The 17,250-nt window shown below is 46.0% G+C and overlaps 1 protein-coding gene and 1 long non-coding RNA gene across 2 annotated transcripts in view; one reads left to right on the plus strand and one right to left on the minus strand.

Moving 5' to 3' along the window:
• The window catches only part of TRPC7 (transient receptor potential cation channel subfamily C member 7), a 124,016-nt gene that overhangs the window by 46,817 nt on the left and 59,949 nt on the right, over window positions 1–17,250 (minus strand). The window contains exon 3 of the mRNA XM_017681083.3: window positions 1,635–1,799. Within this exon, the coding sequence (XP_017536572.3) occupies window positions 1,635–1,799 (165 nt within the window). The remainder of the gene's footprint in view (window positions 1–1,634; window positions 1,800–17,250) is intronic.
• LOC140846180 (uncharacterized) overlaps window positions 1–17,250 on the plus strand; it is a 69,769-nt gene that overhangs the window by 14,274 nt on the left and 38,245 nt on the right. The gene's annotated exons all lie outside the window — the stretch shown is intronic.

Raw genomic sequence — 17,250 nt, forward strand, 5'->3', positions numbered from 1 at the left:
CGTTTTGTTTTAGAGCAGAAGTGAGGATTGGGAATGATTTTTTCCTAGCAAGTGCTGTTCCTTTAGTGATTGGACAGCCTCCTAGAATCAGTTTGGGGCTCCAAGAGTGGAGAGGTTAGCATCCCTATCCATCTAGGCTCTGGGTGAAGGCAAGGATCTAACCTGCAGTGTAGACTAGATAATTCTAGTATGAAAACACGTGCCTGAAATCAATGAACAATTCTAATCCAGTTTAAAATCTGATTGGCTTTTTTCACTTGCTGCATTTTTTTCTCCAGCTCATAATGGAGGACAGAAAACCTTGCCTTCACCTACATGTGTGTCATTTGGGGAATTCTGATTTAGAAGTCCATGGCATGGCAGAGTGCCATAGAAACAAAATCCTCAGGAGACACATGGTTCAACACCACTGATATTCAGTCTGAAGACTTGTGTTTGTAATACCCTCTACAGAAGAAAGAGTTTGAGCCCTAACACGTCTCTCTGGCACCCCTCCTGTGCTAAGTTCATTGCCTGCCTGGTTAGGTGGCCTCATCAACAGCCAACTCTGAAGTCTCAGGCCCGTTGTCCCAGCATGAGTTTCCTCTTGGTGATGTTGACAAGAGGTTCTGTTCACTGATGACACCTTTATTAACCACATTAGCTGATGAAATATCCTGTGGTACTAATCTCCCTGTAGTCATATTTCTTCTACTGAACATTGATTACTTAAGCTTAAGTCCTTTTTAATGTATCAGTGGGTAAATGTAGCTTTGCAACCTTTAAGGACCATCTTAACCCATGAAACGTATTTCTGAATTTCTGCATGGTTCAGTCTTAGAGGCACTAACTCTTGCCTGAAACTAGAGTCCCTGCTGGGGCTTCCTGTGGCTTTGGATCAAATGGCCCGGCCGTAGGGATGGTAGAGTGGGAGGCGTGACAGCTTGGCACCTGCAGATTCCACTCCTCCTGTGACGCATGGGCACCAGATACTCTCCCTTGGCCTAGAGAAACCCAGCTCTGCATTTTTCAACATCTCCTTCTCTTTCCTGTGTCTTTCCTTCTCGTGACCTAATTAGCTGCCCGTGTGGACCAGGATCCAATTAAGAAAGCCTGGGAAACTGAGTAGATGCTAAGGTGGGTCTGCAGTGCCCCAGCATGAGCTGCACTGGACTCTTAGCCTATTAGTTACTGCTCTTTTCTGAACCTACTTTGTGAAGTATATGCGTCATAACGTAATTGGGGGAATGAAATGAGATATTCTCTGAAAAAGGCTTAGCAAAAAGAAAGTGCCCAATGAATGTTGGCTATCCCTGTTACCATTACTGTAATTATTACTATGCGTTTGGAGGCCATGCCTAGGACATTGCATAGTTAGAAGGGAAAAGTGCCTTTATTCCCTCTCACTTTTGTTACTTATCAGATTTTGCTTCACATGTTTAAAATTTCCTGTCTTACCACTCCTCTCTTTTTAAAAAAAATGATTTAAAAAAGTCAGTTCTGTGTGGTTTTCTACCTTTGCTGGGTACCTCAGGGCTATTTTCTTTAAACGTGGGAAATGATCAGCTGGTGATTTGAACAAAAATGAACTTCAGGTCATGCTAAGAAGAGAGAAGAAATAACTGCAAATGACATGCACCTTAAGCAGTCTGTACCTTGCTGCACGGAGCAATCCAATAGGCTATGGCGAGAAAAGGGAGGCCTAGGGAGACTCCAAAGACAGCCAGGAATTTCACAGCGATAGATTGTTGACGTAAGCCTGAGAGATTTTCATACCACATGGTAAGCAATTGCTGCTGACAGTTAGGATGAGCAACGAACTGTAAAAACAAAACAAAAACAAAAACAAAATGCAAACAGGAAAATGGCATTGGTACACTTGAACAGTGTGTGTCCTGTGAGTAGCTCGGGGCTGAAATGTTTCACCTGGGGGTGGCCTGGGTGTTAGAGTTGGGGTGGCTGGGTCAGGTACCTGCTGGGCTCTTCTGAACGGGGGATGCTGGGGGACTTTGTGCTATAGTCACGGTCCTTGCAGGACTGCCTGCATCAGTACTTGGCAGTTTGAGGACCTATAGAAGTCTCAGGCACAGAAAATGATAGCCAGTATCAGGGTTAATGCTTGTCTCCAATCCAGGGAGATGTATCTCTGGAAGGAGTTCATTTTGGAGGCAAACAGAAGAATGGTGGAACATGAATGGGGTTTGGGAGTACCCCATGGATTTGAGTTTTTCCTTATTATTTACTAGCCAGGTGACTTTCGGCTGGTTACTTAACCACTCTGAGCTTCAATATTCTCATTCGCAAAACAGAGTGTGGTACATGGTCTTCTGGGATTAAACAAGATACTGTAGAAAGGTTCTCCTCTCTCTTCGTATGTTGTCTAAGAAAAAGTCCTTAATCTAGAGGACATGTTCGAGCTCCTGGGTAATTCCCCACTGGACCGCAGTGGTGTTTGGCTTGGCTCCATGGGGCTCTCTGTGGCATGCTGGGCACGGAAACATTGCATCCCTCATGCAGTGGCTTCTCACCACCAACTCCCCCTAGGACTGCCCTGCCCTGATGCCCGGGTTATAAGATGGGCCTCTTGGGGCCACTTTGTACTGTATGACCTCACCCTGCTGGGTATAGCATACTGGACTGGAACCCTGCCATAAACCAGGCCTGCCAAGGTTTCTCAGCTGGGTATTTGAGACTATGACTGAGAGAACTAGTTTCTTTATTTACTGGGGTGTTAACATGTAGCCTTGGGAGATGTGGGTAACCATCTTCCACTGTGTGGAGAAACAAGCCACATAAAAAGAGCAAAAAGAAAGAGGCTCAGAGAGTGTCCCACCCTCTCTGGGACCCAGCTCTACTCTGCCCACGTGATCCACGAGACAGCCGTATATTTATGTATAAAATCTTCCTTTTTCTGCTTGAGTTGCTGAAGCCAAACTTCCTTTTTCTGCAAATGTTTGGCGCTACTTGGCTATCTGTTTAGCTGATTCTGAGTCCTGGCCAGTGGAAACTGGTAATAGGCAATATTTAAGTAAAATGTTAAAGTTTACATTTGAGAACATTTTTCTCCTTAGCTTATTTCCACTCTGTGACAGGAGGATGCCTTTATAGCTGACCCTTGAACAACATGGGAGTTAGGGGTGCTGAACACTCCCACAGTAGAAAATCCATGTATAACTTTTGCTCCCCCAAAACTTAACTACTTAAGAGCTTGCTGTTGACTGATAATATAAATAGTTAACGCATGTTTGGTATGTTATGTGTTTTAGATACTGTATTCTTAACGTAAGCTAGAGAAAAGAAAGTGTTTCTTTCAAACTGTTGCAAATCTCCAAAAAAAATTTCAGTTTATTTTTGAAAAAGTGCTCTGTATAAGTAGACCCATGCAGTTCAAATCTGTGTTATCCAGGGTCTACTATATGTGCTAGGGCTCTTTGGCCCTGCTCAGGGTGGCCTACTCAGGAGCTAGGGACCCATGGATTAGAGCAGAGAGACTGGGCATTCCTCGAAGGGACTGACTTTTCATCTGATTGCCCTGGAGCATAATGTGCCAGTTTTCATCCCATTTACCTCATTGGGTATTGAGGGAATGTGTACAGTGATCCTGAGGAAATGCAAAACATTCCCTTTTCATTATAAGAACAATATAAATAAAACTATATTTTTTCAAATTCCCAGTGTGGATGGCAACACGTTCTTGTTTCCAGTTTCTGAGAACTCATGGCGGCAGCAGGGTCATCTGTGAGGACACTGTCAGAGGCTCATTTGGTCCTGCAACAGCACCTGATACATTGTTACTCAAACAGTAGAGCTGCCCATGGGGCTTTTCTGTAGCATCATTGCACTCATTGCTGTCAATTGTGGAAACCCCTGTGGTCATGCCTTCCAAGAACAAGAGCAGTGGATTCTCCTTAACCCAGGTAGGAACCCTGAAGCCAGCAGGCAGTATGCTTTCCTGTGCTTTCTGGCTAACAGCAAAGTGGAACAAGCAACGGAAAATCATGCAGAGGTTTCAGTAATTCTCAGCACCTCTTCACAACACAGGTACCATAGAGGGATGGGCTGGTGGGAAGGGGGGTCAGTCACTTCGTTTTTCAACAGTCAGCCTTCTCTGGGTGCTGAGATGACCTTGCCCTGGAGAAAATCACAATCCGATTAGAAGGTAGAATATATCTTCGAAATAGCAGAAGGCCACGTGGTTCACCCTAAGGTTTGCTGCATTGTAGCTGCTCTGAAGGACTCCAGGCTTAGTTCCCTCCATTGGACTGTGTCCCTATCCTGGAAGAGCCCATCCACACTTCTGCTGCTGCCTCTTGCAGACAAGTCAGCACAACAGATTGGGCAGCAGAGCCAGAGGGCAAGACATTCTGAGAGGACACGGGGGAACCGTTCCCACTCTCCCTTGCCCGCCTCAGAGGTAGACAGTGGTCCCAAATGAAACGAGGAGCTCTCTTGAGACTCTCCTCCTCTGATTAGACCTTTGCTAATTTCCACAGCTACATTTCTTCCTCTGAAATAAAGCAACCTAACTCCAAACATGCCGTTTCTCTGCAGATAGACTTCGTCATGCTCCCAGAAAGCTGACAGCAGCTGATAGCTGAAGGCGGAACTGTTGTTTATCTTTATATGGGCACTTTTCTGTGTTGAAGACAACGTCATGACATACAGTTCTGTGTGGGTCAAAGAGCTTTTCCACTGTGCTTTTGAAGTATCATCCCTGACCTGAGGAATATGAAGGTAGCACAGGGCAGAGTGTCAGGACACAAAGAGCACCCCAACCAAAAGGGTGCTCAGCGAAGGAGGAAAGGCAGGGAGAGCCCCTGGGGAGAGGGCGAAGGGGAAGATTTTCAAAAGCAGGGTCAAAGCGTGGAGGAAAACCCCGCAGCTAGACTAGAATGGGAATCGTGCTGTCTTGGGCGTGCAGCTCACAGAAGGATGGAATGATCGAAGGATGGACGACACAGTGAGCTTTGCCCAGGCCATTTCTTCTCCTAAACCATTCTAGCCTGGGAGCATGGTACACTTTTATGAAAGTTCTTCAAGGGAAGAACTGATGGGACCACCTCAGTTTTTCCTGTGACATGACTGATACTCGTCATAGCAGCAAGTTCACGATGGCCTGGGGCTGAGAAGCTGTTAAGGTGGCTTAGATGGAGCTCAGCAGCCTCAGGAGAAATGAATCAAACCACAGCCCCAAGGGGGATGGACTGTCCAGAGATCTCGGGGGAGCCAAGAGAAGTTAAAATGCAAAGAGATTGGAGGGAGCTCTGAGACAGAATTACCTTTAATGAAAAAAGAGACTGGTGGGAGGAGCCAGACTGGAAAACAGGACCTGAGATGAGGACGGACCAGGACTCGTGTGGCTGCCAGTTCTTGAATCCGTCCCAGGCCAGTTATCCTGCCGGCACATTTTACCAGCCTTATATTAATATGGTTAATATAAAACAATATTGTACCCAAAGCTAGTTTTCTGTTAATATCTCACCTAAACTTCTTGTCCCTTCTAGCCCCTGGTGACATAGAATATAATGCTCATATATGGGAACTCTTGAGTATATTGGCCAAATCTTGGCTGTTACTTTGCTTTTAGTTGATCCATGGGCTACTATTTTTTTTATTGCCCAGAGGGAAACCATTCACTTTACTCTTTTCCCCATCTTATATTCATCTACAAGGATTGAGGAATAGTTAGTTGTTGATAAAGGTTCCTTAACTATTTTGAGGGCTGTTTCATGGGATGTTAACACCTTTGGACCAGATACATTACGATAGGTTCCAAGACTTCCGTGATAGGGGAAGTTATGTGGATTGATGCTCGTCTCCCTGGGTTCAAGTCCTAGCTCTGCTGCACGTTGGCCATTTGCTCTCAGGTCATCGGCTCTCTCTCTGCTTGGCTTTCCTCCTCTGTAAAATGAGGCTAATAATGAGGATTAAGTGAATTACTATTTATAAAGTGTTTAGAACAGTACCTGACAAATAGTAAGTGCTGTATTAGTATTTGATAAATAGTAATAAGCCTATGACTCTTCCATTTTTTTCTGTCCCTTCCTTTTATTTCTCCTTTCTTCCCTTCCACTCCCTGTAGCTCTGCTGCACCCTCCTGTCTTTATTCTGGCTTCCATGCTATTTCAGCAGATAGTTTCTTGAAATGTCGGTGCCTTTGGAAAGCCTATGTAACCTAACCGTGTGGGGTAGGCCACTCCCTCTCTATCCAGTCCCTCCTTTTTCATCTTCCACTGAAGGTGCAGCTTGGTTTATCTAGGCAGTTAGCTCAAAGTGGGCAGGTCTGTACTAGGGCAGCCAGGGTTACCATCAGATCAGTTCAGCCGCACAGCGATACTCACCCGCTGCTGATTAGTGAGCCCTCCGTCAGTGGGGAGCGCACAAGTTACTGGGCCTGCAGGAAGTCCTCCTCCTTTCTCCTGAATGCCCCTCCCTTGCTCCACCTTCAAAACTGTTATGTCCTGCATTTTGCCTTTTTCGAGGGGAGGGAAAGAGGGCTACATTTGAGCTCAGAGACTGTGAGGCTGTGTGAGTTCCATATCCCTTAAGCACAGATTTTTCTCTCTGATGCTAGGCTTCATTTATAGAATAATGAGATGTGGCATTACATGGTTTGATAAGCTGAAGAATAACTTAGCTGGAGAAAAATTTATGAAATCCAATGCTTATAGAGAAAATTACTTTCTTTTATAGAGAGAAACCATCAGGGCTCCACTGAGGTCCAGTGTGACTCTGGTCAAGATTTTCTATTTAGCTCATCACCAGCATTTGCTTATAGAAATATATTTCCTTTTTGGAAGCTGTCTGCATAAGCAAAATAAGACAGCCGTTGTCTCAAGCCACAGTCATAAAGTGGTTTTTCTGTGTGTAGACGGTTGATCTGAATTAGAGTGATTCTGCACTGCCGTTTACTCTTTGGAACACCTCTCAGGATTGGGTTCAGTGCTGGTAATGTGCTTTCCTCCCATTTTGTCTTGGCGAAGCTCTCAAGTCATGGAAGTTGAAAAGGGAAAAAGAGAAATGCAAATTTCATTCATTTACTAGTTCAGTTGTTGGTTTATTTGTTCATTCATTCATTCACTCAGCAAACTTTTCCTCAGTGTCCCCTTTCACCAGGCACGGTGCTCAGCCCTGGAAATAGGGCAGTTGCGGTCTTTGGTCCACTTGGAGCTCTCAGCTGTGTCACCCTGCAGGTGGAATAGGGTTTAGCAGTAACACCCTTCCGACTCTGGAGTAGGCTCTCCACGGTGAGTGAATGAATAAACACTGAATGCTCACCCACCAGCGGGTGCCTGGTGTGCTTTCCCCTGGGCCCTTCCTCCTTGTGAGACCTGCTGCTGAAAGTCCCCCTCGTGGCCCAGCTAATTGTTTTGCCTCCATGGATAACCTAATCTTCCCACTGCTCTTCTCCATGCCAGCAGTTAGCTAATTGGTTACGTGCACGGGCTCTGAGGTGGGACCATCCAGGTGCAAATCCCAGATCTGCCACTTCCTAGCTGTGAGACCCGGGGCAAGTCACTTCCTGCTCCTGCCATTGTGATCCGTGAGAGAGGAAAATGCGAGGTGGGTGTTGAGTCTCTGGCCAGGTGCTGAGTATTTAAGGTGGGCATTGGCATTCCTGCTGCTGCCATTCCTACTACCACTTCTGCTTCCCCTTCAGAGCTGTTAAGTAGGTCACTTAGCTTTTCTCTTTGCGGAGCTTATGCCTTCAGAGAGAGTGTTGAGTGGCCGTTGTGTTTTTAGAGTTAAACATTCCTGACATTTAGTATGCCTGATTGCAATAACAAAGAAAGCAAAAATTGCCATTGTTTTTATCAAGTTTTAAATCAGTGGAGCATTCTGGTGACCAACATTGTCACCATGCTCATCGAGCCTGTTTATTTAGCCCTGTCACTCGCAAGTGGCTACTGCAGGGGGATGGTGGTGGGAGTGACAAGAGCACACTCACAGCTTGAGTGTTTCTACTGTTAATTATTGAGGACCCAGTTTATGAAGGGATTTTAATTACATCATCTATAATCTTCATAATAACCCTCCAAAAAATAGACCTGTTAACTGCATCCTCATATACAGCTGAGGTTATATTATCATCCCCATCTCGCAGTTGGGGAAACTGAGGCTGGGTTAACTCAAGTTCAACAGCTAGAAAGTGGTGCAGTTAGGTGTCCAACTGGTCTATCTGAGGTCTTTCCATTCTAGTAAGTTCCTTCTTAAATCTCCTGATTGTCTGGCTTGGACTTAGTCCTTCCTGGTCCTAGTTCTTTGTAATAAATGAACAGAAACCAAAGGTCTGTTGAGTACTCATATGGGCTAGGACCTGTGCTGAGCACATTAGAATCATTTTCTCATTTAATCCTCCTTACACAAGGTGGGAACTATCGTGTCCACTAAATGGTGCTATGACTTCAGATCTGACTCCGGAGTGGACGTTCTTAACCACTTCCACGCAGCGCCTCCACCAGCTGAGGTTTCCCACATCCCTTCTGGGTCAGGCCACTTTCTCCATTCTGTCTGCCAAGCAGAATGACATCTCTGAGCCTGCAGATTTCAGATGTGCCACAGAGATGCTCCTGTGGTTTTCCAGCCAAAGTTTTGGGGGTCTCCTTTCACGTTGTGGCAGTGGGCAGCACACTCCTCTTGGGGAGGACAGTTGATCTCTGACTTCCTTCTCCAAAGCAGTAGAAATTCTATGCTAATCCCACATCTACTCCATTTGCACTATTTGGGATGGATGGAGCAATGGAGGCCTAGGAGCAGGGGACTGGGGAGAAAGGCAGCAAATGAAAGGGAAAGAAAGGAGGGAAAAAAAGAGAAGAAGACAACAAAGGAGGGGAGAGTAGGAGATAGAGTTTGAAACCTGACTTCCAGCTGCTGTTCCAGGTTGACCCCTGCTCTTTTCCCTCCCATCCCTGGTCTCTGGCCAGACTCCAGCAGAGCTGTTCTCGGAGCTTCCTCAGGCTTGTCCTTCTCTGAGCCTTTGCTCACGGTCTCTCTGCTGCCTGGAATGCTTTCTCTCTCATTTCCACATATCCAAGTTCTGTCCTGCTCAATAATTACCTCTGCCATGAAAGCTTACCTTACCCCCTCAGGTGGGAATCTCTCACTCTCTTAAATAATTCTTAGTCTCTCCCTTTTATCATAGTTATATGGCTGAATGATCCCCTACTGGGGAGAAAACTCCCTCATGGCTCATGTGGTGCTTAGCCTGGTGCTCAGTGACTGGGTGCTCAGGCAGTGCCGTTTGAATGAGCGAATGGCCCAGCTAGACATTCTCTGAGCTCAGGTGCCACCCACAGGACTAGGGTGGCCTTCCTTACTCACTGCCCCTGTGATGTGGCAGATTCCCAGCACTTCTGGCCATGTCACCACATCTGGAAGAGGCACATGGGTGCAAGAGTCTGAAGGTTTTGCTTGGTCCCCAGGACACGATGAACGGATAAATGACTGAAATCATGTCTGCACCGAATTGATTTTCATGTGGAAGTGCCAGGGATTGGAAAACAATGACAACGACAACAATTTCCTTCCTTCCTAAAGGCAGCTGGGATTTTGAAGATCTTACCAGGAAAAATTCATATGGTCATATGAAGTGGGTGCCCAAGAACAGAGCCAGCGAGTGGGACCTGGATGAGAGCCCAGCTCGTGGGGGTTTTTCGTTCTTTGTTTTATGTGCGTTGCCTCGGCACACTGCCTTCCCCCTTCTCACCTTTTTGCAACACCACCTTCTAAGTTTTCCGTTTTCTTACTCTTCAGGTATCTTTTAGATGCGTCCTTCATTGCTGGGGGAGTCCCCGAGGATGCCTGTGTAGACGTCTGCCATTTGATTCCAGCGTCTACCTCCTCTTCTGCTCGTGCAACCGAACGTCCCACCAGCTTGCTTCTCAGTTATTCCCACAGCTGAGGGTCCTGCCAGGCAGCTGCTCACCGAGCCATTCTAGAAATCTCCCAGCCAGAGGAGATGGGCATTTCTGAAGGCTCTTTACTCCCACAGAGATTTGATATCATCACTCTGTGGACTAGTTTTCTCCACTGTTCTCCAAGACAACTCTGTGTTCCTGTTTCCCTGGGACAGCAGAACATAAAAAAAAACTCTCCTACCTCAAATTAAGCCAATCTCCAGTTTTCTAGACCAACAAGGGATTACTTTTACAAGTGCCCTAGATTCTGGTGGGTTCCTCTGAGGACTGACTACCTGTGACTCAGCAGCTTCCCTCTTACCAAGAAAGAATGATTTTTTTCATGAAGATACTTGCTTGTAAACAGTCTGTACTTTAGTCTCTAGGGCATAGGAACCCCCCAAATTGGTGCTGGACTTCTCCCAGAGCTGTGGGTGAGCCATTTCCTAAGCGCTAGTGCCATGGCAGGGGCCCGTGGCTGGCCTTCTAGAGGCAGATGCCAAGTGTGTGATTTTACAGTGCCCACCAGAAGTCCTCCCACAGCAGTGAGCCCAGAGGGTGCTGTTGAGGTGACCCAGCTTCCCGAGTCCCACTGTGGGCTGAGTGAACTTTTGGTTGGCTCCAGATGACTGCCTCTGCTCTTCCACAGTGTCACCGAGAGGCCACTCTCCATACCTGGGCAGTGACTCTCTCCACCCAGCTTAGGGCATAGCCCTAGCATTGAACCAAAGGAGAAATGGAAGCAGCTTCTAGCATACCTTCGTGGATCATCTCCAGCTACTCCCTATCCTGAGCCTTCGTCTCCAGCCAAGCTGCTTTGCTTACTGCTCTCAGACATGGCCTGTGTAGCCCCCCGTCTGTGTTCAAGGAAGGACGCTTATTCCTCTCTGGTTCAATTCCTATTCAGCCTTCTAGACCCAAGTTTCACTCTACCTTCAGGTCCTGTCAAGTCCCTCAGCCCCCTTAGATGTCTTGGGCTCCTCTGGGTCTTGTTCTGTGGCCCACTCACTTGGTAATCATGACTCATGGTCAAGGTGAGAATAGCTGTACTGTGTGTTTACCTCTGCTCTCTTCTGTTCTTCTTAAGCTTTTGAAAGAACCAACTGTCTTTGTGTCTCCAAGAGTATGCAGCCTTGTGTTTTGCATAATAGCTGTTCATTAAATACTTGTTGGGCAATGAATTGCTGCTCTTCCAAAGCCTCTAAGATTTGCTCCGTGATCTTCTCTGTGACTCGTCATTGCAGAATAATTTCTAAATATCAACCTCTGTTGCTCAGGGTCTGATGAACACCTGTCTTCACAGCTCTACTAGAGGGTAGACAGGAAGAGGTGATACGAACTATTGAGGCTGTTCTTGTGGAAGAGAAGATCGAAATGTGAGGCTAATGTAGGGTTTGAGGTTTATGTTTTGGAGTTACGATTAGGATTGCTTAATTTCTATGTATTCCATTACCATTGCAAACTGACACCAATCCAGAAAATGCTTAGACCATCATAATTATGATTAAAATAAAGAACAGCTCATGTTTATTGAGCATCTATTCAGGCTCTGGCCTTAAGTCACTATATTATTTAGCCCTCACATCAAGTCCTTGAGATAGGTATTGTTATATCCCTGTTTTAAATATGGAAGCATGAGGCACAGAGAAGTTAAATAACTTGCCTGCAATCACAAAGGCGACTATGACAGGGTCTGGACTTGAAGTCGGGCCAGTCTGACTTTAAAAACAACGCTTCAGCTGTTCTCCTCTATTTCCGCAAGGTGGATTTAAAATCGGTAGATACTCCAAAGCACGAGAGACCACAGTGATCTCTCCAAGCCCCCTGAGGTCAGGGAGCCTCTTGATTAAAGGTGCTGTTAGAACCCTCATCTTTCTGTGCTCTGCCTGTGGACCAGCCAAGTCCCAGTGGAGGTAAAAATCAGGGGTGCGCAAGGGGAAAGGCTGGAAGCCAGTTTCCTCGACAGCTTCATCTTCTGAAAGGAGTGAGTCACCACACTGACGGTGAAGTCCCGGGCCCTCTTCCCTGTGCACAGACAGGAGTAGCAGCAGTGGATTCAGCAGCGGCTCAACTACCGGGTCACCGCTTTGCCAGAAACCGGGTTAACGTGGAGGCCACCTGAGTCCAGATTGACAACCTTGAAACGTACAGACCCCAGTCAAAAAACCACTTTGCTGAAGGAACCTAATTAGGAACTTGGGCCTCTTGCCAAGTCCTACCTGACACTAACATCTTGCTAGGAAAAGCTGTAGTTTCAGGTAATTCTCTGAGCTTGAGGTCTGACTGGATAATGTTCCTAAGTTGTATCTGTAACTCTGTAGACCTTCCCTGGTGACTGTGCTGTCCCTTTGGTATCATGGGGTCATAGAAGACACACAGGCTCTGAGGTCAGCATGCCTGGGTGCCAGTCTTGGCTGTATTGCTAACCAGTGAGGAGCAGAGTAGCTTAACGTCTCATGCCTCAGTTTCTCCATCTATAAAATGACCATAACCACAACAACTCAAGGGAGGTTTCAAGGGTCTGGAAATACAATTCTAATTTTGGTGTGTGGTTCAATTCTTAAGTGGCAAAATACTTTCTTTTTTGTTGGTATAATTTTTTATTTCTGTAATAAAAATCAGAAATATAAATCATTGTATTGTAAGCCCTGCCCAAAGAATTATGTCACCCATTAAAATTTTTAAACAATCTAAGGTATGCTCACATACATAGTGTTCATCTACAGTTTTCATGGTTCTTCAGTAGAGAAAGAACTTTAAATTTTTCTTGCAAGAATACCCAGAGGTATTGGTATTGATGTAGAAAATTTGCATCTACTTTTAATTAAACTGAAAAAGACATGTAGATTGGATGTACTTTCTTGAAATATGAAATACAGCTTCCAACCAAAACAAAAACTGTAGTTCTAGGGTAATGGAGCTCATGGCAAGGTGGTAGGGTGGGATAGTCATATATTTTTAAGAAATATTTTCTCAAATAATCAAATAAAATACTAGTTCAGTTGCAGATGAAGGAACCACAGGGAACTACTACCTGGAGTTTACTTACAACTTTCTCTTCATGAGTCCAAAGTTTCCAAATTTCCATCTTTTTTAGGGGGCAGACCCCCAGCAGAATTGCTGGAAATGATGCCCAAGGTGAAGTAATGTCTTCATTGTTCCACAGATTCCCCTTCTTGGTGCTCAGGCCTGCATGATTCTGCTTCCGACGATCCCAGATGGAGGTCTACTTGTCTTATTTAATTTTACCTTGATTTGACTGCATGAGTTAGCTTCCCAAATGCTGGATGGACAGAAGTGTTAAATCCTGGGGCAGTGCCCTTAGCTCCGTACACACAGCTCGTCTTGGCTTGTGGGAGGTCGGGGAGGATATGAACACCACCTTTCGCTGAGCTCACAACCTGTGCTCATCCCCCACATTCAGACCTTTGACAGACTCTTGAAACTTTTGGGAATTTATTTCTCAGACCATCCTTAAAAACTAATCTTACTTCTTGCTCCCACTTACTAGCACCATCCTGATCAACAAAGTCAAACCCAGGGTAAACAGTGTTCAAGTTCTTTTTCATATGGTTTTGGACCCTATGCAAGCAGCCGCTATAATTCTTCACATCTGGAGCACACAGAGAAGGGGTGTCTCCTAACTCCATATGTCACACTGTCCATTTCTACCCTTTGATACTTGAAGGGACATTGTTACTTAGACAAGAGCCTGGTGCATACCTTAACCAGATTCCTGAATGTTAGTTTCTTTTCTCTTGGTGGTATCTGTGTCTGCTCTGTCATCCATGGCTTCTAGCCTGGACGTCCTCAATGGCTCCTGTCACTTCTTTGGGAAATGTGGAAATTCACCACAGCCCAAACACTGGGAAGCTTGCAGCATTTGTTTCTGGTGAAGGCACATTCTGAACACGTGGGTGGTTACCGGCTCCCTGTTCTTAGATGTCAAATGAGGGGTATGAATATTCAGCAACCCGTGCAAAGGTCTCCTCGACAGTCGCATTTGGTATTTGAACAGTAGTCCGTCCCATTTGTCATTCAGGGGCCAACCCCCAGGCTATGCTATCCAGAGAAGGTTTCTTGATGGGTTGAGTTTTGGACATACATTGATTGCTGGTTTTTATCAACCTATGGCAAATAAAATCTCTCTTTCTTCCATGCAGCATGTCCATTTTCGTAAGAAGTAGAAAATGAGTCCCATAAATTATTGTGATACATTTAAGGTTACATTTGTGAATACATAAATTTATATCCATCCATCCAGAAAATACCTATTGAGCAAGACACCAGGAACACAGAGGTCTAAAATAATGTCCTTGCTCTCAGGGCCCACAAAGTCCAGTCAGAGAGACACAGGAGCACACGGGCACATTCAGTGTAGCTCAGTGAGTGCTGTAATGGGGTTAGCTCAGCACACCATGAAATAGCAGCAAAGAGGCAGCTAGCCCAAGGAAAGGTTTCCCAGAGGAGGGACCCTTGAGCTGAGCTATAAACTACATGAGCTGTAACCAGGCCATCAAGAGTCAAGAAGGACGTGCTGAGGAGAAGGAGCTGCACAGACTTTGGGCTCAAGAGTCAGATAGATCCTGGTTTAAATCTTGACTTGCCTCTGAGCTGGATTTACCGATCACTGTATTGATGGCACATCGAATGAGTGCATTCAAAGCACTTGGTATGGTGAAGGGTGTAGATCGAGCACTTAATAAAGTGTGTTGTTTTGTTGTGTTAGGGATGCCCTAGAGCTGCTGTGTCAGGAGAGGTACAGGGTGGATGGACCACTGAGGAGTGATGGGAGATTGGAGTCTTTCAAGGGTCTTGCATCATGCTAAGATGGACACTAAACATCACTTGGAAAAGTAGGGTGCCTTGAGAGCTAGGTGGAGTTGTAATAGACTCTACTTTTAGATGCATGGTCCAGATACCTGTGGTGTGGACCATGTGTGTGCATATACTTGCCCCCACTTCTGCCCCTGCTGCCCTCCCATTTACCAGAGAGCAGAACCATATCATTTAAATTGTAGCATCAGACTGTCTCCGAAGGCTCCAGGAACACCTGACTCATGGAACCAACCAGTGGACAATGCTGATTTATTGCAATGTCCAGGATTCTGTTTGCAGCCTCTTTAAATGTTAATGATCACTAATGTAATTATGGTGGGGAAGGTTCCTGGGCCAGTTATGGGTTTAACTTAATTTATAAGGCCATCTGGAGCTATGCAGAATTCTTTTTACATTTTTTCTGGATCAGGTTTGGGTAGCTTCTAGTCACTATGATGTCAAACATATAGCAAGCGCACTACACCGAAGCTCTGAGAATCTAGAAGGGCAGGCTGGGGACCTGAGGATAAGGCAGGGGGCACAGGTATGATGGTGAGTGCAGTGGTCTCACCCCACCTTCTTTCCCCAAGAGCAGGGAGATGGCATTATCCAGCTAGTGAGGATGGGTTCCCGAGCCTCCATCAGCTGGGTGAGAAAGGCCAGACCTCACTCTGCTGAGAAAAAAATCACATTTCTTCCAGTGTCTATAAAATTTGTGATAATCCGGTTCTTGCCTCTTTCACATCCTGCCACTCTCCTGCTCTGCTCACTGTGGTCTAGTCCCACTGACCTGACTTTTCCCGAAACACACCAAGGCCTTCCTGGACCACCCTGATCGAAGTAGGAGCCTTCCCTCTATCAATAACTCAGTCCCTTCCTGTCCTCTCACCCTGTATTTTTTTATTTTTATTTTGCTATTATTAATGAGCAATTACAATTACGTGAGCAATATTATGGTTACTAGACTTCCCCTATTATTATGTGCCCACCACACACACCCCATTGCAGTCACTGTCCATCAGCGTAGTAAGATGCTATAGAATCACTACTTGTCTTTGTGTTATACTGCCTTCCGAGTATCTCCCCCCTGCTACATTATGTGTGCTGATCGTAATACCCCTTATTCCCCCTTATCCCTCCCTTCCCACCCAACTTCCCCAGTCCCTTTCCCTTTGGTAATTGTTCGTCCATTCTTGGGTTCTGTGAGTCTGCTGCTGTTTTGCTCCTTCAGTTTTTTCTTAGTTCTTATACTCCACAGATGAGGGAAATCATTTGATACTTGTCTTTCTCTGCCTGGCTTATTTCACTGAGCATAATACCCTCCAGCTCCATCCGTGTTGTTGCAAATGGTAGGATCTGTTTTCTTCTTATGGCTGAATAATATGTACCACATCTTCTGTATCCATTCATCTGTCACCCTGTATTTTTTCTATTTATATTACTTACCAACCTCCTGACTTTATATTCTGTATTTATTGTCTGTCATTGTACTAGAGGGCAAGTTCCATAAGGGCAAGGACCTTTTTTATTATATTGTATTCAGAGTGCCCAGAACAGTGTCTGGCACATAGTAGGTTCTCAACAAATGTTTTCTGCGTGAATAAATGAATCTTCTAGCTCATCTCCTTAACTCTGCAGTGCACCCCCACAAATAGGAACTCTAACCCTTCTTTCCTCCTGGACTAAAATGGCATTTTTAAAGATGGTAGCAGCAATATTTCCCATGTCACATGCTTCGCAGTGACCCTGACTCTCCCTCCTCAGGAAGTGGCTCTAGTTCTGTTGCCCTTGAAGTTGAGCTAGCTCGCGGCCATCTGTTTCGATCAGTGGACTGTGGCAGAAGTGATGCCGCAAACTTTCTAAGACTGGGCCTAAGAGGTCTTCAGCATGTCCCTTCTCCTGGGAGAGCTCTTTCTCGGAAGGCAGCTGCTGGGTAAGAAGCCACCTCCCTGACATCACTATGCTGTTAGGAAGCCTGACGTAGCCATGTGTGGAGGGAGAGAAAGAGAGACCGCGTGGAGGAGCACCTCAGTGCTCGACATGGCGGTGGAGCTTTCTGGCCTCTTCCGCTCCAGCCCAGTCACCACTGAAGACAGCCGAGCAGATGACTGCAGCTGGTGCGTTGAGCACCTGAGCACTTATCACTGGAGTCCTGCCTGGCTTCCTGACCCACAGAATTGTAACCAAATCAGACGATTGCTGTTGGTTGGACCTCCCTTCTGCTTCCAGTCCCCACACTCCGCCGTGTTTCCTCTGTGGGGCTGTTGGGCAAGGGCTTCCCCCTCGGTCCCCACCTCCTCTCTGTCACGATGCTCAGCCTCTGCTTCTCTCTGTTCCCTGAGGAGGGAGCGTCCCTCCTTGGCACAGCTGCTCTCACCTGTGTTTTTTTTTTTATCTTCCCTAAACGCCTCCGGACCATATGAAATCTGGCTCCTGAACTCCGCTGTAAGTGGTCTCCCCAGATCATGTTAATTGCATGGTTAGCAGACCCATGGGTCTGTTCTGGGTCACCCTTCCCTCTGACTGCTCTGGGGCCCAGCCGCTACCTACTGCTTGC

This window comes from Manis javanica, chromosome 14 (genome assembly GCF_040802235.1).
Source record: "Manis javanica isolate MJ-LG chromosome 14, MJ_LKY, whole genome shotgun sequence".
In the NCBI taxonomy this organism is placed as follows: domain Eukaryota; kingdom Metazoa; phylum Chordata; class Mammalia; order Pholidota; family Manidae; genus Manis; species Manis javanica.